General features: G+C 37.8%; 1 protein-coding gene and 1 pseudogene across 1 annotated transcript in view; both read left to right on the forward strand.

The window, feature by feature from the left end:
* Window positions 1–24,733, forward strand: part of GALNT13 (polypeptide N-acetylgalactosaminyltransferase 13) — a 213,279-nt gene that overhangs the window by 43,812 nt on the left and 144,734 nt on the right. The window contains exon 4 of the mRNA XM_017853575.1: window positions 14,805–14,985. Within this exon, the coding sequence (XP_017709064.1) occupies window positions 14,805–14,985 (181 nt within the window). The remainder of the gene's footprint in view (window positions 1–14,804; window positions 14,986–24,733) is intronic.
* On the forward strand, window positions 1,104–9,699 carry LOC108516221 (prohibitin pseudogene; annotated as a pseudogene).

Below are 24,733 nucleotides of genomic sequence, written 5' to 3' on the forward strand. Positions count from 1 at the left end.
CATTATGTGTTCTTGCCACCTCTGTTGAAAATCAATTTGTAAATACTTGGGTTTATTTCTGGGCTTTTGATTCTGTTCTACTGGTCTATGTGTTTGTTTTTATGCCAGTCCCATGCTTTTTTGATTTATAATAGCTTTATAGTATATTTTGAAATCAGGAAATGTGATGCTCCAACTTTGCTCTTTTTGTTCAAAATTGCTTTGGATATTCAGTCTTCTCTGCTTCCATATGAACTTGAGGATTATCTTTTATATTCCTGTGAAAATAACATTGCAATTTTGATAGGTTTTGCATGAAATCTGTAGATCACTTTAGGTAGTATGAACATTCTACCAACATTACCTGACCATGAGATATATTTTTATTTATCTATGTCTTCAGTTTTTTAATCAATGTTTTATAATTTTCAATAAACACATCTTTCACCTCTGTGGCTAACTTTACTCCTAAGTATTTTTTATGTTATTGTATATGGGATTGTTATTTTCCATTTCTTTTTAAGATAGCTCATTATTAGTGTGTAGAAATACTAGTGATTTTTGTATTTTGATTTTGTAACCTACAAATTTGTTTATCAGTTCTAACAGTTTTTTTGGTGGAGCTTTTACGGTTTTCTCCATATAAGATCATATCATCGCAAACAGAGATAATTTCACTTCTTCCTTTCATATATGATATCTTTAGCTTATTCTTGCCTAAATGCTCTGGCTAGGACTTCAAGTACTATGCCGAATATAAGTGGCAAGATTGGGCATTCTTGTTGCTGACCTTACAGGACAAGCTTTCAGCATTTCACTGTTGAGTCTGATGTTAGCTGTGACCTTATTATACACGGCTTTTATTGCATTGAGGTACATTTATTCTACACCTAGTTTTTTGAGAGTTTTTAACATAAAGGGATATTGAATTTGTTGAATTTTTTTTCTGCTTCTACTCAGATGATCATGTGCTTTGGGTTATTCATTTTGTTAGACATGCCTTACAAGAAATACTAAAAGGAGTTCTTCAACCTGAAGGAAAAAGTACCACTAGGTAGAAACAAAAATATATAAAAATATGGTCAGAGTGGAAGCAGGTGTGAGAGGGTCCAGCAGAAGGAAACATGGCTGCCAGTGTGTTTGAGTCCATTAGCAAGTTTGGCCTGCCCTTAGCTGTTGTAGGAGGCATGGTGAACTCTGCCTTGTACAGTGTGGATGCTGGACACAGAGCTGCCATCTTTGACTGATTCTGTGGCATACAGGACATTGTGGTAGGGGAAGGGACTCACTTTCTCATCCCATGGGTACAGAAACCAATTTTCTTTAACTGCTGTTCTCGACCATGTGATGTGCCAGTCATCACTGGTAGCAAAGATTTACAGAATGTCAACATCACACTTTGTATCCTCTTCTGGCCTGTTGCTAGCCAGTTTGCTCACATCTTCACCAGCATCGGAGAGGACTACAATGACTGTGTGCTTCTGTCCATCACTACCAAAACCCTCAAGTTAGTGGTGGCTCACTTTGTTGCAGGAGAACTGACCACCCAAAGAGAGCTGGTCTCCAGGTAGGTGAGTGGTGACCTTACAGGGCAAGCAGACACCTTTGGGCTCATCCTGGATGATGTGTCCTTCACACATCTGACTTTTGAGAAGGAGTTTGCAGAAGCAGTGGAAGCCAAACACGTGGCTCAGCAGGAAGCAGAGAGGGCCAGATTTGTGGTGGAAAAGGCTGAGCATCAGAAAAAGGCAGCCATCATCTCTGCTGATGACAACTCCAAGGCAGCAGAGCTGATCCCCAACTCACTGGCCACGGCGGGGACAGCCTGATTGAGCTGTGTAAGCTGGAATCTGCGAGACATTACATACCAGCTCTCATACTCTGGGAACGTCACCTACCTACCTGTGGGGCAGTCCGTGCTCTGTGCTCCTCCAGCTGTTGCAGTGAGGGCCCACCCTGTCTTTACCCCTGAGGGTCAACTGGGCCACAGCCCAGTGATTCTTAACAATGCCTTCCTTTTGCCCCAACCCAGATTGGATTATTTCCAATGACCTGTTTTCTAGTTCATCAATTCTTCTTCTGCTTGTTCTACTTGCCTGTTGAACCCCTCTTTTGAATTGTTATTATTGTATTCTTCAGCTCAATAATTCCTGTTTGGTGTTATCTAATATTTCCTATCTCCATTTTAAAGTTCAGTTTGTTCATACGTTTCTCTCCACACCTCAGTGATCATCTTTATTACTGTTCTTTTGAACTGCCTATCGAGTAAATTCTGTCTCCATTTCATCAGGGTTGGCTTCTAGAGATTTATCTTATCATTTATTTGAAATATGTTTTCATATTTCTTCATTTTCCTTGACTTTATGTGGGATTCAGTACTTTAGATAAAAGAACCATCTCTCCCAGTCTTGGTAGATTGGTCTTGTGTTGGAGATATTCCTCCCAATTAGCATGGCTGGAGATTCTAGGTGCCTCAAAAGACTTTGTCTAATCCATTTTGCTTTCATTGGCCCCTGTGTTATTCCATTCTCCATTCTCACACTACTAGTAAAGATATACCCAAGACTGGGTAATTTATAAAGGAAAGAGATTCAATTGACTCACAGTTCCACATGACTGGGGAGGCCTCACAATCATGATGGAAGGCAAAGGAGGAGGAAAGTGATCTCTTACATGGAGGCAGGCAAGAGAGCTTGTGTAGGATAATGCCCCTTTATAAAACATCAGATCTCATGAGAATTACTCACTATCACAAGAATAGCAGCATGAGGGTAACCACCCCCATGATTCAAGTACCTCCCACCAGGTTCCTCCCACAACATGTGGAAATCATGGGAGCTACAGTTCAAGATGATATTTGTGGGGAGACAGAGCCAAACCATATTGTTCCACCCCGGCCCCTCCCAAATCTCATGTTCTCACATTTCAAAACCAGTCATGCCTTCCCAACAGTCCCCCAAAGTCTTAACTCATTTCAACATTAATTCAAAAGTCCACAGTCCAAAGTCTCATCTGAGACAAGCCAAGTCCTTTCTGCCTATGAGCCTGTAAAATCAAAAGCAAGTTAGATACTTCTTAAATACAGTGGGGGTACAGTCATTCAGAAAATACAGCTGTTCCAAATAGGAGAAAATGGCCCAAATGAATAGGCCTACAGGCTTCATGCAAGTCTGAGATCCAGTGGGGCAGTCAAATCTTAAAGCTCCAAAATTACTCCCTTTGACTCCATGTCTCACATCCAGGTCTTGCTGATGCAAAAGGTAGGTTCCCTTGGTCTTGCGCAGCTCCACTATTGTAATTTTACACATCCTTTGAAACCTACTCAGAGGTTCCCAAACCTCAATTCTTGACTTCTGTGCACCCACAAGCCCAACACCATGTGTAAGCCACCAAAGCTTGGGGCTTACGCCCTCTAAAGCAACAGTCTGAACTCTACACTGGCCCCTTTTAGCCATGGCTGGGATGCAGAGCACCAAGTCCCAAGACTGCACAAAGCAACAAGGCCCTGGGCTGGCCTATGAAAAAAAAATTTTGTCCTAAGTCTCCAGGCTTGTGATGGTACCAATTTACTATATCAGTCCATTCTCATGCTGCTAATAAAGAAATACCCAAGACTAGATAATTTATAAAGGAAAGGGGTTTCATTAACTCACAGTTCCACATGACTAGGAGGCCTCACAAAATGGCAGAAGGCAAAGGAGGAGCAAAAGCACATCTTACAAGGCAGCAGGCAAGAGAGTTTGTGCAGGGCAACTCCCCTTGATAAAACCATCAGATCTCATGAGACTTATTCACTTTCAAGAGAACAGCATGAGAAAGACCCAACCCCATGATTCAGTTACTTCCCACTGGGTTCTTCCCACAACACATGGGAATCATGGGAGCTGCAATTCAAAATGTGATTTGGGTGGGGACACAGCCAAAGCATATAAATCCCCAAGAAATTAATGATTGCCAAGTCGTGCTATTGCCTTGAGAGAGTTGGAATAGGAGACAGTCTCTTGGGATTCAGCTAGAGAGGCTAGGGTGTTAGATGTGTGTTCCAGTTTCTTCTTTTCTTGCAGAGAAGCTGAGAGCCAAAGTTTATGTCCCACTTATTCTGTCCTTCACCAAGGAGACAGTCTGAAGCAGCTGCCTCTGCTCATAATCAGAATGCTCACTTTGAGTTTAGTGAGAGATGCTGAACATTTTCAAGTTTAAAAGTCTTTTCTTGTTCCCTGTGGTCTAGGAGCCTTAGGAATGCAGAGCTCTGTGAACTCCTATAACTAGGTGATTTAGGAGCCAGTCCCTTGGGTAAAGGCTATAAAAGTTGGGGCACTCAATGCATGCAGAAGCCACTCCCAGTGAGAGTGTGCATATCTAGATTTACTGCTGGGGCAAACCAGGGAAAAATATGCAGGGAGAGCCCACTCTCCCATTCAAACAAGTGGAAGTCTCACACCCTTCTAGTAGGGGAAGAATGTAGTCCAGAATTATCACTGAAACAAAGCAGGGAAGAAGGTGCAGAGAATGTCTAGTTTTCCAGTCAGGAATGAAGAGGTCCCCCAGTCTCTCTCTAATGAGAGATTGCAGAAATTTATCTTAAAAGCAAGCCAAGGAAGGAAGCAAGGGGAGTGCCCACTCTGCTATTAAAGCAAGCAGAACTTTTACACCTCTCTTGTAGGAGTAGACTGAGATTACAGGAATTTATCTTAGGAGCAAGCCCGAGAAGAAGGTACATACAGGACATGCCTTGCTCTCTGTTTAAGCTGGAGAAGGTTTATTCTTCATTTGCTATGTAGGTTCCCAGATACTGGCTTGTTAAAAGGCCAGAACCACAGGAAGCTGATGGGAAAGCCTGAGACCAAATTTGGGGGAATTTAGAAGCTGGGCCAATCATGTGGTTCAAAACTTTTTTTTTTTTTTTCTTTTATGCTTGAGATAAATCTTCTGATGCTCTCTCCCTGTGGTTCATCAAGCATGGGGATTGAAGAGCCAAGCCCTCTGTAGAGACTGCAAAAGTTGGCACTTTATGTGTGGTACAAGCCCCTTACCCCTCAGGAAGAAGCTGGTAGTTGAGATTTTTCTTCTCATTGTAAGGCTCTGTGGTCAGGGTGGAGCTAGTGTATGAGTGTATTTCTGCTTTCAGTATCCATTTTGATGTGACTATTTCTCAGTAGTCTGGCATGTAGGGTTCTTTCATTTGGATTTTGGCTTTCTCTTGGAGAGAATTGACTCATGTTTAGGTGTATACTAGATGTGCCTGTGGGATGAGGAGTAGCCCAGAGCCTGCTCTTTCACCATGTTGCTGACATACCCTCATATATTATTTCTTAATTTTAATTTCCCAAATTGTGTCAAGTTATTAAATTCCTATTTCATTGCCATCACCTTGGGCAAAGTCATTATCATCTCTATTCTAGATTGTTGTCATAACTCCTCAATAAATCACTCGTTTACTCCATTCCAATTCATTTGCCAAATAAAAGTTAAGTATCTTTATGTGAATTAGGTTGCCTTAATCCTCATAACAATGTTCTTTTACTAGGATTGCTGGGCTAGATTCTTCTAGTTTAATTTTATTATCTGAGACCCAAATCATAGAAAAATGACATAACTGAAGTCACCCAGCTAGTAAGTTGCAGAACTAGGATATAATATCAGGAGCTATAGCCTTTACTCATAATCATTGTACTATATGGTCTCCATTGTATATTATTGTTGTTTGTTTTCATTATGACTATATTAAAGAATGACTTTGGGCTGGGCGCGGTGGCTCATGCCTGTAATCCTAGCACTTTGGGAGGCTGAGGCAGGTGGATCACGAGGTCAGGTGATCAAGACCACGGTGAAACCCTGTCTCTACTAAAAATACAAAAAAAATTAGCTGAGCATGGTGCATGGTGGTGGGCACCCGTAGTCCCAGCTACTCGGGAGGCTGAGGCAGGAGAATGGCGTGAACCCAGGAGGCAGAGATTGCAGTGAGCGGTGATCACGCCACTGTACTCCAGCCTGGGTGACAGAGCGAGACTCCGTCTCCAAAAAAAAAACAAAAAAAAGAATGACTTTGTGCCAGACATAGTATGTTTATGGGTTAGGGGAAAGATAAAGATTAATATAAAAACAAGCAGCTGCATGAATTTGGTACAACAGCTGTAAAATTAGAAACAATAGTAGCACTAGAACGGAGATTGCAAAGTGGAGCTTATGAAGTTTATGAACTTTAATTAAAATGTCATTGATGTAGGTGCCAAAAACCATGAAAAGGATAAAGTATGTTAGTTAATTGTCTCCTAGCAGGGGAAGGAAAATAGAGTAGATTATCAAATGAGCAATGGGCATTTTACATTTTGATTAAGAACCTTCTCCATCATAAGACATTTATAAAAATATCTGGGAACAAAGACAAGTTTTAATTCCCTGTGGATGATAGGATAGTTTATATTGTATACATGGTCAAATTTACTTGAAAGAGATAAAATATAAAATATTAATCTGTTGAAAGCCTAGAAAATAACAATCAGATATACTCAGTGATACAAAGTAATTCAGATGTCACTTGTTCATGTGAATGAGACATCATGTTTTATTCAGCTTATAGTGTTTGTTCAGACATTGTAAAATAATTTCAGGGAATAAAATGCAGTATTCTAATTAGAAGCTAATAGACTATTCTTTTAGACTCCACACAGTGTACATAACTCCTGGACACTGATGTTGTAATTTTAAAGAAACACAACATTTTTAAGACCTGAATAAAATTCTTTTTAAAAAGCAAGAATGAGCTATTAATCTATAGATGTTGATTTCCCTGAGAAATTATGGCAATAAAAGTTAAATAATATCCAAGTATCATTTTACTTCATCCCATATCAAGTGCCAGACATAGTTCCTTGTTCCTTTACACATAAAATCTTATTAGGGTCTTGGAAGTAGTCATTATTATTCCCACTTTCCATTGGGAAAGTTAAGGCCTTAAAGACTTCAATAATAATTTTCACAAATATACATAGTACGTGACAGAGCCAGTAGAAAAATTCTGTTTGCTTATTTCATAGCCCAAGTTTTTAATGACTGGGTCATAATGTTCCTTCTTTCTTTTCTCACTTCCTTTTAAAATGTTGAGGGTACACTAAAGGAAATTATTGAGGTAGTCATTGTGGACTCCACTCAATTTGAGTTCTTTCTGCTTTAACATTTATTTTTTTCACATTACCCCGGAGTCTAAATATATGACATTTATCTGGTCAATATTTCATAAATTAAATGTTTTATTCTTATATTAACTTAGTATTACTATGAGTAGATATTAGCCTAATTAATGCACAGTGTTATGCATTTCTACCTCAATCTTTTTATTTTTGTACAAATTTTGAGGAGAGGCTTTACCTAGGAAATACAATATCAGCATTTATCTGCACATTCTGTGAGCACAGATGGCTGATGGGAGAAGCACTCACATTAGTTCAAGAGTCAGTAGCCTATGGCATACAGGCAAAACATGAGCCAGTGTTCATTGAGTTGTGGAACAGTTGCCACCACTTCTTTGTATCTATCCTCAATATATTTAAGAAATGCCTTTATCTGTGAGAATCAAAGTCAGACAGGTTTTTCTTGTCTTATAAATATCAACCCTTGCAGCATTATACCTGTGTATGTACATACAAAATGTCATTACATGTCAGGAGTATAAAATCAGTATAAAATCTGCACTTTCATATCGTTATCTTTGCCAATTAAGATGGAAAGGAGTGAGACCATTAGAACCCTACTTTAAAAGATTTCAAACCAGATTTCATTTCCTGTTCTGTGTGCACGTTCAGGATATAGGGGAAAACAAAACAATATCTTTTCCCTGCCTGTCACAAGGTTTATAACTGACACCCTTATACAAAAGACAGACAGATTCACAAAAGGAAATCATGACAAATTTATTTAACCCAAGTTTTATGTCAAATGAGAGCCTTCAGAAATGAAGACCTAAAGATCCAAGAATTTTTATCCTTAGGCATCTGTTTCATAAGTCAATGATGCTTTTATCCTTAGGATCCAAGAAGAATGGACAGTCATATAGAAGTATGATTGGACAAAAATTAAGTGTGATCTAATGGAATTAAAGGAAGCAGGGCACTTAGCAAGGTTGGTTTGTTCAGATTCTTCTTGGCCTGCAGGTATAGGGCAGAACCCCTCTAAAATTAGAGTCTTATGATCTTATTTCAGGCAGAGTAAGTCAGAGAATTTCTTTATGGCCATACTTCAGGGTAGAAAGGTGGGAGAAGGTCAGAGTGGCCTCCTGGCTACTGCAGTTTTTTCAATTGCCAACTTAACATATTTTGGAGTATTATGTTCAGAGCCCTGATATTGGGAGAGAACCAATAAACCCACAAGCTATGGGAGGACCAAGAAGCAACAGGGTGGAAATAAAGAGCCCTGTGCATCTAACTCACACAACCACAGTACTAATTCATATTTGTAAAAAGGCAAATGGAGAGTCCTGAGGACAACAATCAGTCACTAGTTTATATTAAACAGGGCTTAGTCTGAATTTAGTGGAGTGCAGATTTAAAATGTTTTTTTTCCCCAATTATTCCTTTTATGCTCTGAAGAATACTCATTTTCAGTCCTTAATGTTATTTAGCACTGATTTTATAGCTTTGTAATAACTTTTAGTTATTGAAAATTCTTTTTATTTTATTTTATTTTTTATGTTTGCAATGGAGTCTCTGTCACCCAGACTGGAGTGCAGTGGCGCGACCTCGGCTCACTGCAACCTCTGCCTCCCGGGTTCAAGTGATTCTCCTCCCTCAGCCTTCCAAGTAGCTGCGATTATAGGCACCTGCCACCATGCCCAGCTAATTTTTTATATTTTTTAAGTTTTAGTAGAGGCGAGGTTTCACCATGTTAGTTAGGCTGGTTTCAAACTCCTGACCTCAGGTGATTGGCCCATCTGGGCCTCCCAAGGCCCAGGCGTGAGGAACCATGCCCAGCCATTAGAGAAAACTCTAACGTCCACTGTAAAGCCTTGATTTTTGTAGGCACATATCGCTTACATTCTCTTCTCTCCCTAGGCCCATGATGAAAGAGGAGATTGGAATGAAAGAGGGCAGGGGTTTGTGGGTTGCCTTCCCCAGTGGGTAGGGTCAAATAGGAAGGCTAGAAAAATGGCAGGTCTTTTGTGGTAAGTTTGATGATGACTTGCCATTGTTGGCTCCATATGGTTCCACTTGCTATTGGTGGCCTTACCCAGGTGATTATCTTCCATACATAGTTTTATTGTTTTCTTAAAACTGTGCTTAGCTTCAACCTTTATTTCTTCTCTTTATCAAGGGCCTTTTTGGAGAGGGAGATCTTAGTCTCCATTTCACCCAACTGCCTTTCTCAAAGTGTGCCTCCTTGCTGATCTGCCATATTGTTAGTCCCATAGCTCATTCTTTCTTTTCTATGTTCCATGCTCTATAGAGCCCAGAAATGACTGTGGTCTTGTCCAGATGCTATTAAAGACCACTTGCTCCAGGTTCGCTGTATCACTGGACCTATCAATTCTGCTGAAACAACCTGTACAATAAACCCCAATCATAGCTTCAGAATTCACTAGATTGGGAGTGGACTCTTTTCCTAGGGTCATGTAGCTCTCTGAACACATTCTTCTCTGTTCTAAAGGCAGCACCAGGACAGCGTGCTAATTTGCTGTGCAACTATCCAGCTGGGAAAGAAATGCCAGTCTCTTCTTCATTCCGTTAGCTCCCTTGTTTGGGTGAAGGAGGAAAGAAGCTCTTCATTTATGCATATTCCATAGGAAGGGAGGGAAAAGCCTCTTTACCAAACACCTTGTGTTCCTCACAATAAAGAGAAGACCTTAAATTCCTTCTCATGTATAAGAAGTCATGTGTCATTTCTTCTGAAATTGGAGCACCTTTTACAAAAGCTTGGTCATGGAATGAATGTTGAGTACTCTACTAAATCATGTCTGAGAGAGAGAGAGATTTGTGTGATCTTAGTTAAATAGATTTCATAGCACATTAAAAATTAAGATTGTATCATTGAGCAATCTCATTTGCCATAAACTATCAACCATTTCTAATTTTTCTTCGTTATGCTGTGACCTCCGAAGAACTTCCTCAGTTCCCAAGACATGTGGAAAAGCAGTTGCATATCATTTGACTAGATTACTTTACCTAGTCTTTTAAAGATATTGCCTACAACAATGCCATTTAAAATTGCCAAAAAAAAAAAAAAGTTTAAACCTCATCACTGTGCCAGGAATGTCTTTTATTTTTAATGTTAACCTTGGTAGTTAATTTTGAATTGTCCATTTGTCCGTTCAACCAACGTAGAATAACATCTACTATGTATGTAGCACTGGGCTTAGCTCTAGGGTTACAAAAATGACCAGACATCTCCACTGTCCTTTTTAGAGCCTACATTCTAGTTGAGGAAAGAAAGTATATAGGAATACAAACAAGTTACAGATTGTGGTAAGCAAAGAGGGAACTAAACAGGGTTCTCTTAGAGAAAATAACTGGGGTGGGGCTACTTTAAATATAGCAACTGGAGAAGACCTCTCTGATGAAGTGATGTTTCAGCTGAGATGACAAGTATGGGAAAGAGGTAGCCAAGGTGAAGGGCTGACAGAATTGTATTCCAGGTACAGGGGAAGGAGATTTGAGAATCTGGTGTGTGAAAAGCTATGTGGTATGCTATTCTAGAATGTGGCAGGGGTCCAGTATCACCAGTGTTTTTTGACAGAGAGGGAAAATCAGGTATGGTCTTAGAGGCCCTGCAAAGAATTGTGTTTACATTCACAGTGCAATGAGAAACCATTCAAGGATTTAAGCAGGGAAGTAAAATTAAGTAATTAAATTTTTAAAAGATCACTTTGATTTCTCAGTACAAAACAAATTGTAGAAAGCAACAGTGAAAGCAGCAAGACAATTAAGAGTCTGTTGAATTGACAGACAAGAGATGCTGGTGATTAGGACAAGGATGGTGGCAGTGGAAACAGAAGGCTTCCACAAAATTCATGTATTGAAGCCTTCAATTACCTCCTCACCTATGGCCTGTGAGGAGGGAATTGAAGATAAATGAGGTCATAAGGGTGGGGTCCTAATTTGATAGGACTGGTATCCTTACAAGAAGACAAAGAAAAACCAGTGTGCTCTCTCCATGATGGAAGGACACAGCAAAAAGATAGTCATCTACAAGTCAGGAAGGACACCTTTATGAGGAATTGACCATGCTGGCACCTTGGTCTTTAACTTCCCAGCCCCTAGAACTGTGAGAAAGAGATTTCTGTTGTTTAAGCCTCCCAGGATTTTGTTATGGCAGCCCAAGCAAACGAAGACAGATGGCCATATGGAGAATTATTTTACAGATGGCACTACTAGGATTTAATAATGGATTACATATGCGTACAGGTGATGAAAGAAATAAGTCAATGATATGCTCTAGTTTTATTTATTTATTTTACTTATGTATTTATTGGTTTGACTATCTGGGTGAATGTTGGCACCATATACTATCAATTGGAAAAAAATAATAATAATTAGAAAAAATAAGACCTGGCTGACAGAACAGGGGTGAATCAGCAAACCAAGTTTGAACATTTCTGTTTGTATGTTTCTGGGACATACAAGAGGAGGTATCAGGTAGATGTATGGATACACAAGTCTGGATCCCAGAGAAGAGGTCTGGACTGAGATATAAATGTTGAGATTGTTAGCATGCAGGTCCTATGCAAATTAATAGTAACAAATGAGACCACCCATTAAATGTATAAAGAAAGATGAAGGCCAGCATTGAAATATAAATTTAAAGTAAAAATGGATAAACATATAAGAAGAGGAAAATCAGGAGACTCCAAGAAAAGAGTCAACAAGATCATAAATGCATCAAGGGATATTTGTTATTTTGACCAGAGGAATTGTGAGGAGCTACACAAATAAACAGCAATTTTACAGTAGGTCAAAACAAATGAAAATTGAGGAAAGGAAAGAACATGTATCACTAAATATATATATATAATATATATAATATGATATATTTATATAAATATATAAACATAATATATAAANAAATATAATATATTTTATATTATAATATATAAGTATAATACATAAGTTATATTTATATATTTATGTATTATATATATATATTAATATTTTGTTGTTATTGTTGTTGTTGTTGAGATGGAGTCTCACTCTGTCGCCCAGGCTGGAGTGCAGTGGCGCAATCTCGGCTCCCTGCAAGCACCGCCTCCTGGGTTCATGACATTCTCCTGCCTCAGCCTCCCAAGTAGCTGGGACTACAGGCGCCCACCACCACACCCGGCTAATTTTTTTGTATTTTTGGTAGAGACGGGGTTTCACTGTGTTAGCCAGGACGGTCTCGATCTCCTGACCTCGTGATCTGCCCACCTCGGCCTCCCAAAATGCTGGGACTACAGGCGTGAGCCACCGCGCCTTGCCACTAAAATATATTTTTACCATATTAGTGATACATGTTCTTTAGGAACATGGCACCATCTCTCTCTGTTTCCACTGCCACCATCCTTGTCCTAATCCCCAGCATCTCTTGTCTGTCAACTCAATAGAATCTTAATTGTCTTTCTGCTTTCACTGTTGTTTCCTAAGAACATGTATCACTAATACACTAAAATTACATAATTCATAATTTTACCATGACAAAAATATAAAATATATATTAGAGATACAAATGTATTATATATAAAATATAAAACATAGATTAAATATATATTTTATATTATTTAATGGTAAAAGGAAACAATGAGATATCTAGGATGTAGATATTAAGCAATTGACTTTTGTTGTGTTTTATAAATTTTGAAGCTATTTGAAAGATAGACAACTTTAGAGGGTATTATACAAAGATAGGCATAATCTAATAATGAGAAACATGATTAATATTTCAGGAGAAAAGCAAGGGGAATGACTAAATTAGTGACATCCTTAACAAAGATACAAGGGATATAATAAGGGATATAATGGGGGGCTGAAAAAGAAGTATTGATTTATCTTTGATAGGATAGGGATTAACAGCCTCTATTTTAACAGGAAGGAAGAATGTAAAAATATGCATAATGACAAGAAGGTTCATGTATTTCATGAAGCTAGAAAGATGAAGTTATCAATCAATGAAATACTTTGATTATTTAAGAATGATCTTCCGTGTCTTTTAAGGGGAAGAAGGTTTCTATTCTCTCATATTCATCTGTATTTCAGTGTTTTTTGGACCTATTTTCTGCTAGCATCACACTGTTTAAAAATTATAAAATAAAAAAGAAGAGATTTACATGAAATGCACAAACCATTATTGATTATTATGACTTGTTATTTATAATCTTTTATCTTCTGATAAAAAAGTGAATGTCTCTTACTGCTACCCAAGTCCAGTAGCAGCTCTCTTCTAAGCTAAATGTTATCTGAAGGGCCAGGTGGAAGGATATTTTTCTTTTTTCTTTCTTTCTCTTTTTTTTTTCTTTTCTTTTCTCTCTTTTTTTTTTTATTTTTTTTATTTGAGATAGAGTTTTGTTCTTGTCACCCAGGCTGGAGTGCAATGGCACATGATCTTGGCTCACTGCAACCTCTGCCTCCCGAGTTCAAGCAATTCTTTTGCCTCAGCCTCCTGAGTAGCTGGGATTACAGGTGTGTGCCACCACATCCGGCTAATTTTTGTATTTTTAGTAGAGACAGGGTTTTCCCATGTTGGCCAGGCTGGTCTTAAACTCCTGACCTCACGTGATCCACCCACCTCAGCCTCCCAAAGTGGTGGGATTACAGGTGTGAACCACCGCACCTGGCCAGAAATGGCCAGAAAGATATTTTTCTTTCAAAAAAAGTCACTCTACTTAAATCAGATGTATCAAATAAAAACAATGTTAGTTACAATATAAAACCATGTCTTCCAAATTTTGTAGAGCAGTAACTATGACTTCTATTTATTGTGACAAGAAAACATGTAGCATATATGTAAGAAATATATATATATATATAATTGTATGTATAGTATTGTGTGTGTAAACACATATATAGAGAGAAACAGTATAAGTTATGGCTATACAATGTAATTTCATAGAAATAAGTATTTTATGGATAGTTTACATAATACTTAGCCTCAAATACATAGTGAATTCTAGGATACTAAGAAATATATGGTATATTTTCTAAGAATTTATAGTTTTAAAGGAGCGATAAGGAAGTGAATAATTGTGTTCAGTCCTTCAGTAAAAAATGCTTAAAATACAAAAGGTACACATTACTAAATCTCCCCCCAGAGCTTTCTAGAAGAAATGATCTTGGTGAAGATGAGTTTTGAAGGATATGTAGATGCTGAGCACCTATAAAGGCATCCTAACACATCTTAATAATAAATCCAAAGCCTGAAGATGCAAGGTATATGAACAGCTTAGAATGAACGGTCATTTGTAATTCCAGGTGGATAGAGAATAACTAACTGATTTTTCTCCAAATCAAATTTAGTTTTTGATAACAGCATATAACATGTACAAATTCATTAATAGCAGATTTGAGTAACAAATCTACTAACTACCAATTAGGTTAACTACTAGAAACTAGAAATTAGGTATTCTAATAAAGAGATATAAATTAATTCTATCTTACCTCCATAATTCCAATGCTTCAAGTATTTTAATATATCAAGATCTTCCAAATTCGCATCCTTTGCCAAAAGTAAGTATAGCGTACTAGTTCTAAATTTGGCGTCAGGTATTTGCTTGAAACATGTAAGATCTGAAGATTTAGCCTAAGTTTCAGTTGCTTCGTGTCATAGAATATTATTGCATTATTTACAATGATTGTTCCTTTTCCCAGATTTGGCAATGTGGAGGCTCCTTGGAGATTGTTACTTGCTCCCATGTTGGTCATGTTTTTCGGAAGGCAACTCCATACACTTTTCCTGGTGGCACTGGTCATGTCATCAACAAGAACAACAGGAGACTGGCAGAAGTTTGGATGGATGAATTTAAAGATTTCTTCTACATCATATCCCCAGGTACACAATTCTGACATTTTTCTTTCTCTACAGGAGAAAATAAAATTGAAACATACTGAACATGTGTTTCATTATTACTGTTATTCTACTAGTTAAAATATTGTTTATTTCCATAATATTGCAGAAAACTGTATATGAGACAGTTGTACTATGAAGTAAATTTTGATGTAAAATAAGAACCATATTTCAAACACCTAAATATTGTATTTTTTGTCTCAACCTGAGTATTATGTTGGAAAAATGGAGCAAGCTGTACAGAGAGATCTATATTTATTATTAACTCAAATTAAGAATATTTTAAAAAATATCTTAGTAGGGGAAGGTTAAATGACTTCATACAGAAACAAGATAGAAAATTAGGCAGATATTCAAATTTATATTTCTGAAGAACATAGTAAATTATTCATCAATAAATATGTGTGGAAAATAATATAAGACTAAAATGTTTTCATACTTTAGTTACAGAGAAGTGTATGTATTGAAATAGAAGTAAATATAGGCTATCAGTGGGTGGTAAGATTATAGGTAATTCTTTTCCTTATATTTTTATATATTTTCTAAATTCTCTCAATATTCGTACATGACTTATTTTAAGAATTGAAAGTCATTAAAAAGGAAAAAATGAGAAAATCCTATTACTGGGTGGTGGGATTATTAGTAATTACATTCGTTATGGTTTTCTAGATATCTGCAATAGCCACATTACAAAAAAAAAGAAAGAAAGAAAAAAGCTGAAGCATTTAAAAGGGAGAAAATAAGGATACAGATGGACTCAGTTTTTATATATGCCTTATGGTCATTAGCATCATTATTGTCATTATTATGTAACCCATAAGGACAACAACAAAAATCCAGGCCTGCATACTCTTTCTGTAATATAATCTATTAGCTGGCTTAGAAAAGCCTATTTGATTTTAATTGGCATGCTCTGATTTTTGAAGGTAAATTTAAGTGTCAATGAAAAGAGTCAAACTCTGTAAAACATTTAGAGCTTTATTCTGAACCAAATTTGAGTGAACCTGACCCAAGGCACAGTGTCAAGAGTTCCAGAGAACATGTGCCCAAGACGGTTGGGTTATAGGTTGATGTTATACATTTTAGAGAGACATAAGACACATCGGTGAATGCATATGAGGGATATATTGGTTTGGTCAAGTTATTATCTAAAGACCTAGAATCAATGGGAGAGTGACTGGGTTAAGATAGGAGGTTGTGGAAACAAAGGTTCTTATTATGCAGATGAAGTATCATAGGTGGCCACCTTAGAGGCAATAGTTGGCAAGTGTTTCCTATTCACACCTTTAAAAGGTAGCTAAACTCTCAGTTAATCTCCTCAGGTTTGGGAGGGACTGGAAAGGAAAGGTCTAGATGCAGATTTTCCCCCACAAAAGATGTCTTTGCAGGGTCATTTCAAAACATGGCAAAGAAATATACTTTGGAGTTCCTTCTTTATCTGTCATATATTTTTATGCCAGAATCAGATTGGCAATGAAGCGGCTACGCTGTCTGGGGTAAATACTAGGGGTTTGTCCCCTCATGCCAAGAAAATTTAGGACAGGGACACGCAGGAGGAGTTTAGGAGCAGAGGTTAAATAGGCAGAAGAGAGAGAAAGGAGGACAGCCCTCTCTCTGGTGAGAAAGAGGACTTCCGAAAGGGAAAGACCACCAGAGTCGGATGCACGGGATTTTATAGGCAGCCTTGAGGAGGCTGATTTACTAGGGTCCACAGAATGGTTCGATCAGGTATGCCCTTTACGTCTGGGGTGCGGCAAGGCTGGCCACCCCACCCTAATCTTATTATGCAAATGGACTTGCCACTCCACTGGCGCCATCTTGTCTGCTCCTTACTGTACATGTGGCTGCCAAAGAGAAAAGGGAAGATGGAGTCGCTGTTTTGAACATGATTGGCCCAGCTGCGGGCATCTATATCTGCAGTTCAATTTTACAGACTGCTCTTTGTTAGAAAATGATTTGGGGGCTGCTTTTCATTAAAAAGGAAAACCTTACCAAGAACTCCTGTACCCTCACTGTCTGCCTAAGTAATTTCGTCTTAACTCCTATATCAGCAACTAACCCACATTACACAGGATTAAATAAACCCATCTGTTGAGATTGTATGGTCTATAGGGCGTGATAGAAACTTGGACAAGAGAGGAAAAGGTCCAAGTTTAGTCCACATAAGGAAATTCAAACTTTTTTTTTTTTTTTTTTTTTTTTTGAGACGGAACCTTACTCTGTTGCCCAGGCTGGAGTGCAGGGGCATGATCTCAGTTCACTGCAACCTCTGCCTCCCGGTTCAAGTGATTCTCCTGCCTCAGCCTCTCCAGTAGCTGGGACTACAGGTGGCCATCACCATGCCTGGCTAATTTTTGTATTTTTAGTAGAGACAAGGTTTCACCATGTTGACCAGGTTGGTCACGAACTCCTGACCTCCAGTGCTCCGCCCCTCAGCCTCCCAAAGTGCTGCGATTACTGGCTTGATCCACCGCACCGGCCAAAACTTTTTTATATACAAGTACCTAGAAGACAAGGAGCGGAAGGAGCAGTATGAAGTTTCTGATTAAGATCCAGCATCCTATATAGAGAAGAAGAATGAGGGCATTGTATGTTTAAGTGTGTGATTAGGAAAAGGACTTTTTCACACGTTTTCAAGCCTCTTCTATGTTAAAAAGCTATTATTACCAGGAACACCATTTCACGCATAGATGTATTTCTCTTTACAGTAGAAATCTAGTCCAGATGTTCAGAGTTGAATTCAGCAAAAGCGTGTAATATTCACAGCAAGGCAGTAACATTTATATAACCTTTTCATTTTCTTTTGATGATACTTTTTGAATTCAAATCATTGCTTGTAGAAATATATAAGTTCAAATATGAATAAAGGAGTAATGGAGGGAAAAAGTGTGTTATGTGTGATTGCATGCAACGTACACTCAGGAATATGAGTAATTGAGAATAATTGTAATCACGTGTATTATATTCGTCCATGATGAATATTTGTGAAAAGTACTGTGCTAGTCTTTTGTATAATTTTCCACTGAATGAAAAAGGCAGATAAATGATGGAACCATCTCTCAAACTGTAATGAAATGACTAACTTTAGAATGTAAAGGGTGGAAAAAAATGCCTGCTATCTGGAACTAATGACTTTATGTTGCACAATAGGGACTGCTTGTATATCCTGGTAAGTGCAGATTTTACATTACAATAAATATTATTTGGGGTTATTGTTCTTATAAAATGGATTTATTTAACTCTAGAAAAGTAGTTTGGGAGGCAGAACAAGGACTTTTGGGGAATGTGTTGAAGATATCTAAGAACTTCTAAAGGGCATTTATGCTTACGTGTGTCTCAGAGACAGTCAGTGCAGCTAAGCAATGGTAGAATCTCATTTGTTTTTCTGAGACCACCAGAGCGAGGACAAAAGAACCAGCGAGTAGGCAAGGCTAGGAGCAAAACTGCAAATTTATTTTTTGGTCACCTAGCTTCAGGGAAGAAGGTTGTGGAGGGTGAGGTCTGTCGGCCTCTGGCAAAGGAGGCCGAGAGAGTCACCCGGTGGAGCTCTTGGAGGAAGTTCCTGATGCAGTCCCGACAGGAGTGGGGGCTGAGGAAGTTGGCGCTTGCCAGGAGCGGCTTTTCTAGGAGTGGGAGGGCAATAGGCGGGACAAGGGCATGTGGGGGGCGCATTCCGTAGGTGCGGCCAGGTAAATCTCGGTCTCTTCGGATGGACGTCACCTGGCGCATGCCCGGTTGATCTGCACCTTCCCGGGCGCCCCTACATTTTCGCGTGTGCAGGAAAAGTTGGTGATGAAGAACCTGGAAGTGCACCATCTTGCCTCCGTTCATCCAAACAGAATCTACCAGCAATAGTGTGGGCAGAGGGAGGAAACCCCAAACCTGAAACATAAAACAATGAATTGCTTCTCCCTGAAAAAGGAAGAATGGACGCAGACTGGAAACTAGAGCTGGATGTCTAAAACAATTTGAGCCCTGGGAGGATTTCAGATCATCCAAAAACAAATAAAACAGGTTGTATTCAGGAAGTCAGAAATCTATTATTTTTATGATAACAATTTCAACCATTGTTAATTTAGGCTAAGAGAGTGGTGGTCATTTTAATTTAAAGTCAAAATCATACACTTCTTTGCTATCCTATGGAATTTTTTATTTTCTATTTTTCATCCCTTGGGGAATGGGTGAGTTTGTAAAGAGAGAATCTGGTGTATGTGTTCAGGAAGAAGGGGTGGGAACTACATGCATTCACATCCACAGTTAGAAACTATATCCTTTACTATAATACACATGCATGCACACACACACACACACATGCATATTTATGAAAAACTGTGAAGAGTTTATGAGTTTATATTGAGCTTCCCAGAACTTCCTTAACATGGTGAAATAAATAATACTTGTTCTTTCTAGAAATTCCTCTATATATTTGTTAATTTTTCCAATATGTTTTGTGAGATTTCCGCTTTTTACATGTGGGCTTCTACTCTGAAATTGTATTCTTCATGTAGACAGTTTCTCAAACTTCAGTCTAAGTGCTGAGCCTTTATAACTTTAATTCTGACAATAACTTACTTCCAATATACTCTATAAAATCTCACCTGCCTACTTTATTGGTTAGCTTCAGGAATGTTTCAGCTCTATCTGTCTTGAACTATCTGGGTATTCTTTCTCTTTGTATTCCCTGAAGTTTGATAACATGGGCAAACCATCGTCACTTCTTACCATATTGTTTTAATTTTTATTACTTTTCTCTATATCCAAAGTAGTTCAGAGACAACTATTTACAGTGCCTAGCAACTTTCCTGTCATTTTGTTTAAAAAAAATTTGTTGAATAACTAGAAGAATGAATGAATGAATAACTTTTAAAAAAGAGCCACTTTTCTTTCTTTCTTTTTGCTGAATTATCCATGGGTGTCTGGTTTATACCAGGGAAACTCTTCACAAGAGTTATGACAAATAAGCCTTTATCCCACCTCTCTGATCCAGCCCTGGATAAGGACCCACTGTTAAAAAAGAAGTGAAGGGCCTTCCTCATAAATCTCTTTTATTCTTATTATTACACTTTAAGTTCTGGGATACATGTGCAGAATGTGCAGGTTTACATAGGTATACACATGCCATGGTGGTTTGCTGCGCTCATCAACCCATCATCTACATTAGGCATTTCTCCTAATGCTATCCCTCCCCTAGCCCCCAACCCCCCAACAGGCCCTGGTGTGTGATGTTCCCCTCCCCCTGTCCGTATATTCTCATTGTTCACCTCCGACTCATGAGTGAGAACATGCACTGTTTGGTTTTCTGTTCCTGTGTTATATCATTCTGTAACCACACAGCAGGTTCTCCTTGCCCACTGCCCAGACATAGCTGATTTATCAAGACAGGGGAATTGCAATAGATAAACAGTTTAAGCCACATAAAGCTGGCTGTACAGAAGATCAGAGTTTCATTATTACTCCAATCAGTCTCCCTAAAAATTCAGGGATCAAGATTTTTAAGGATAATTTGGTAGGGGCGGGGGGAGTCAAGAAATGGGGAGTGCCGATTGGTCAGAGATGAAATCATAGGGTATTGATTGCAGTCTTCTGTCCCTGAGTGGGATCACAGAGCTGTTTGAGCCAGATTACCTGTCTGAGTGGTATCAGCTGGTGCATCAAAATGCAGGGTCTGCAAAATATCTACAGCTATGATCTTAGGTTTTACATCACAACAGTGATGTAATCCCCAGGAGCAATTTGGAGAGGTTCAGAATCTTGTGGCCTCTGGCTGCATGACTCCTAAACCATAATTTTTAATCTTGTGGCTAATTTAGGCAGACTAGTCCCTAGGCAAGAAGGTGGTTTGTTTCAGAAAGGGCTGTTTTTTTTTTTTTTTTTTTCAACATTACACTAAATTCACTCCCAAAATTAGTTTGGCCTGCACCCAGGAATGAACAAGGACAGTTTGGAGGTTAGAAGCAAGATGGTGTTGGGTAGGTCAGATCCTTTTCACTGTTACAATTTTCTCAGTTATAATTTTTGCAAAGGCTGTTTCAATTCCTCTGAGTTTTCCATAGAAAAAGAAAATTCCTTTGGTTTACGTATGTGCTTAGGGTTTTATGATTTCACCATAATCATAGGTGCACATTGTAATATAATCTTACCCTCCAGGGCTAATACAAAAGTCTAACAGGCACAATAAAAGCAGACAATAAAATTGTCTAACAGAGCAACATAATACAAGAGCCCACAAACTAAAATAAGGTTATTTTTGTACATCTTGGTTTTTATATTTCTTGTGATTCCCAATTAATTTAAAGTGAAAAATGAGATGTATAAATGGCTACATGTGTGAATACCTTTATCTGAGTTTTTTTCACAATGTTTACTGTATATCCTAACAGTCCTGGCCTATGCTCATTAGCCATTTGGTAATATTGACCAAGTTGGTAGGGTCTACTTATGTCTTCTAAATAGGTGTGTAAATGAAGAATAGACATACTTTGAAATAGTGTTCAAGAATAGAGTTTTGGTTTTTTTTTTTTTTTTTGCATTTGTTTAGTTTGATTTCTGGCTGTCTTCTTAAGGATGCAAATACTATAGTATCATTGATTTTTAAAGCCCTGTAGGCTGTTAAAGCCTAAGGCAGTTTTTACAAGTAATTGAGCTGTTTCAGCTTGAACCAATCTGATTGTCCTAGCAAATCCTTTGAAATGAAGTTATGTAAGCAAAAACTGCGATTCGCAGAATACCACATTATAAAAAGCAACATTTTCTTTTCCTCTTGGTCACAGGTAAAAAGCTTAAGAACTTTAAGATAAACTATAGTCATAATACTTTCTGTATATTTGATATGCTGTGGCTGTTTTATAAATAGTGATTTTCTTTTGGGGGAGAAAGTAGATCTCTAGCTGTATATCCACAGGCATGGTGATTAGAATCAGTGGTTTTATATAACACCCAGGTTCTTCTTCCTTTACTTGATGCACATTCTTGTTTTGAGCAGAAACATATTAAAATTAAATTTAAAGGCTCCCAAAACATACTTTTAAAGATATTTATATGTAACTAGGAAAAATAGATTATTTTTTCTTTGGCAATATTGTAGTTTGATCTTTCTTCCAGTTAAACACAAACACGCAATTACAGACTCCTTGAACTTACTTTGAAGGTTAACTCCCTATTCGTTAACCTTTTAAAATGCTTAAGAAAATCAACTCACCAAAGGCAGGCTTTGTTAGCAGCATCTTTGCATTGTTATTAAAGTTTAAAGCCTATATTCATTTCCATCTCTTGAAATTTCTATGAAATACTAGTGTTTTTGACATGCTGATTTTTTGAAAAGTACAATATTTAATAACCAGCTCTTTGAATGCAGGGCCTAATTTCTTCTGTAAGTCATGAAAATGTTCCAGGCTGATTTCGCAACCACATTTTGTTTCCAGCAAAATGTGCAGTGTGAATATTTTTGTAATGATCTAGGAATATTAGTTTTGGTTGGATTAACAGGAATTCATCTAAAAGAGTGCAGCACTTCTAAAATAAAGTACATTTGTACCTATGAGTTTTGAACTTTTATTTTTTAATAAATGCTTTTTCAGCAGCAGCAACAATAGTACCAATGAGGAAATGTGGTATGATGAGGAGAAAATTCTAAATTATTTTAATGTGCCATGTTATAATAACACATAATGCATTATTTGTGTGATGCCCTAAAATGCTAAATATTGAAAATAAAGAATGACAGTTATATTCATCAACTGCTTTTCATTGCTACAATCAATTAAAACAGTTTTGGATTCTTTAATTCTTTAAGGCATTAGGTCAACATTTATTATTGGTCCTTTTATTGGTATTTTATGGGTTTTTATTTGTATTTTTATAATAAGGATTCTGCCTTGCTTCTGTCTTCACTTGTTAAGTGCTTGTTAAATACTTGTTTGTCATTATGTTAAGTAGGAGGGACTATGAACACTTTTAAAATGTTGTCTTTGCCATTGAAGAGTGAACTGTCTACATGAGCACATGTAATTAGTTTAAATGAAAAATAAGATTAAATGTTTAATACATGGGAAACACATTTTCAAGAATTAATATGATTCTTATGTGAACTGCCTACATTTTCCTAGATTCTTCCTTCTCACTCAAAGTCTTCAAGTGAATCTCCAACTCCTTTCTTTTCTACCTTCTAATTGCTCTCAAATCCATTCATTTGTCTTCATTTCCAGACTCACCTTCATCCACACAACCTCCGGATTATCCTGATGGGGCTCTGTTCTAGTCTGTTTTGTGTTGCTATAACAGAATATCTGATGCTGGGTAATTTATAAAGATAAGAAGTTTGGCTCACAATTCTGCAGACTGGGAAGTCCAAGATCAGGCAGCCCATCTGGTGAGGGCCTTGTGCCACTTCAACTCATGGCAGAAGGTGGAAGGGGAAATGGGTATGTACAAGGAGACCAAACATGAGAAGAAGGCACAACCCACTTTCGAAGTAACTCATCCAGAGATGGCATTGATCTATTCATGAGGAATCCACTCCCATGAACCAAACACCTCCCACTAGGTCCTGCCTTTCAACACTGCAACATTGGGAATCAAATTCAACATAAATTTGGGCAGGAACACCACCTCATCCAAACCATAGCAGTCTCCCTGTCTCAAAGCTTGCCTACACCTCACCCATCCTTACAGCGCTGCTGGAGGACCTTCCCAAACCAAATTATCACTGGTTTCTTATTTTCCTAACAACTTTTGAATGACTTAACACAAAGTCAAAAGCCATGAACGTGGCCAACAAGGCCCTGTGAGATCCAATCCTTGCCCAACTTTCCAGTCTTTTCTTGTACACTTTCTTCCCAAGACTTCCACATACCTGCCATGTGGAACTACATTCATTGGGTCTCCAAGCTTAACATGCTCCCTTTTACTGTGAAGTTTTTCTGTATGTCTAAAAGAGTATTTGAGTGGTTAATGAATGCTGCCACCTTTGCTTAAAGTACCATAATCATCCACCCCTGTCAATCAGGTTTGATGTAATTCCCCCCAGGGACTCCAGTGGTTCCTGTAATTTCCCTAATGTAGCATTTATGCATGTTTCAAGTATTTCTTAACCCCACTAAATGATGTGAATAAAGGGGCTATATCTGTTTTATTGTTTTTTGTTTGATTTTGTCTTTAGAGCTTACTGAGCTCCAATCTATTATATTTGTACTATTTTATAACCTATGTCAGAGGCAAATGAAATATATAAGTCCCAATCACCATTACCATGTATCCTTCAAATCTTTTTCTTATGCCTTTACATACATATGTGGATACATATTCATATATTTAAAAATCAGTACTGTTGTAACTCCTTTACTTCTACCTTAATATTATGCCCTGCAGTGTTTTATATACTATTTGCTTAGAATTGTTATTCCATTTTGTAGAGAAATAGTTTCACATTGCATGGATATATCAAAACTTATTTAATCATACCAATATTGACAAGCAGTTAGGTAGGTTTCAGTTGTCCCTTACTACAAAAGAGTTACAGAAACCCTCCTGTGACAACTTCTTTGTGAACCTGAGAGGATATTTCTGAGGGATGTGCAAGCACTAAGAATGAGAGCACTGGAGGCAGACTACCTGAGTTAATTCAAATCCTGACTCTACTTAATCTTTCTTTACTTAATCTCTGCACTTAGTTTATTTACTATAAAATGGGGATTAGAAAAATATGGCCTTCCACATAAAGTTTTTTGAGAGTTAA

This window comes from Rhinopithecus bieti, unplaced genomic scaffold (assembly GCF_001698545.2).
Source record: "Rhinopithecus bieti isolate Rb0 unplaced genomic scaffold, ASM169854v2 scaffold_36904, whole genome shotgun sequence".
Lineage (NCBI taxonomy): Eukaryota > Metazoa > Chordata > Mammalia > Primates > Cercopithecidae > Rhinopithecus > Rhinopithecus bieti.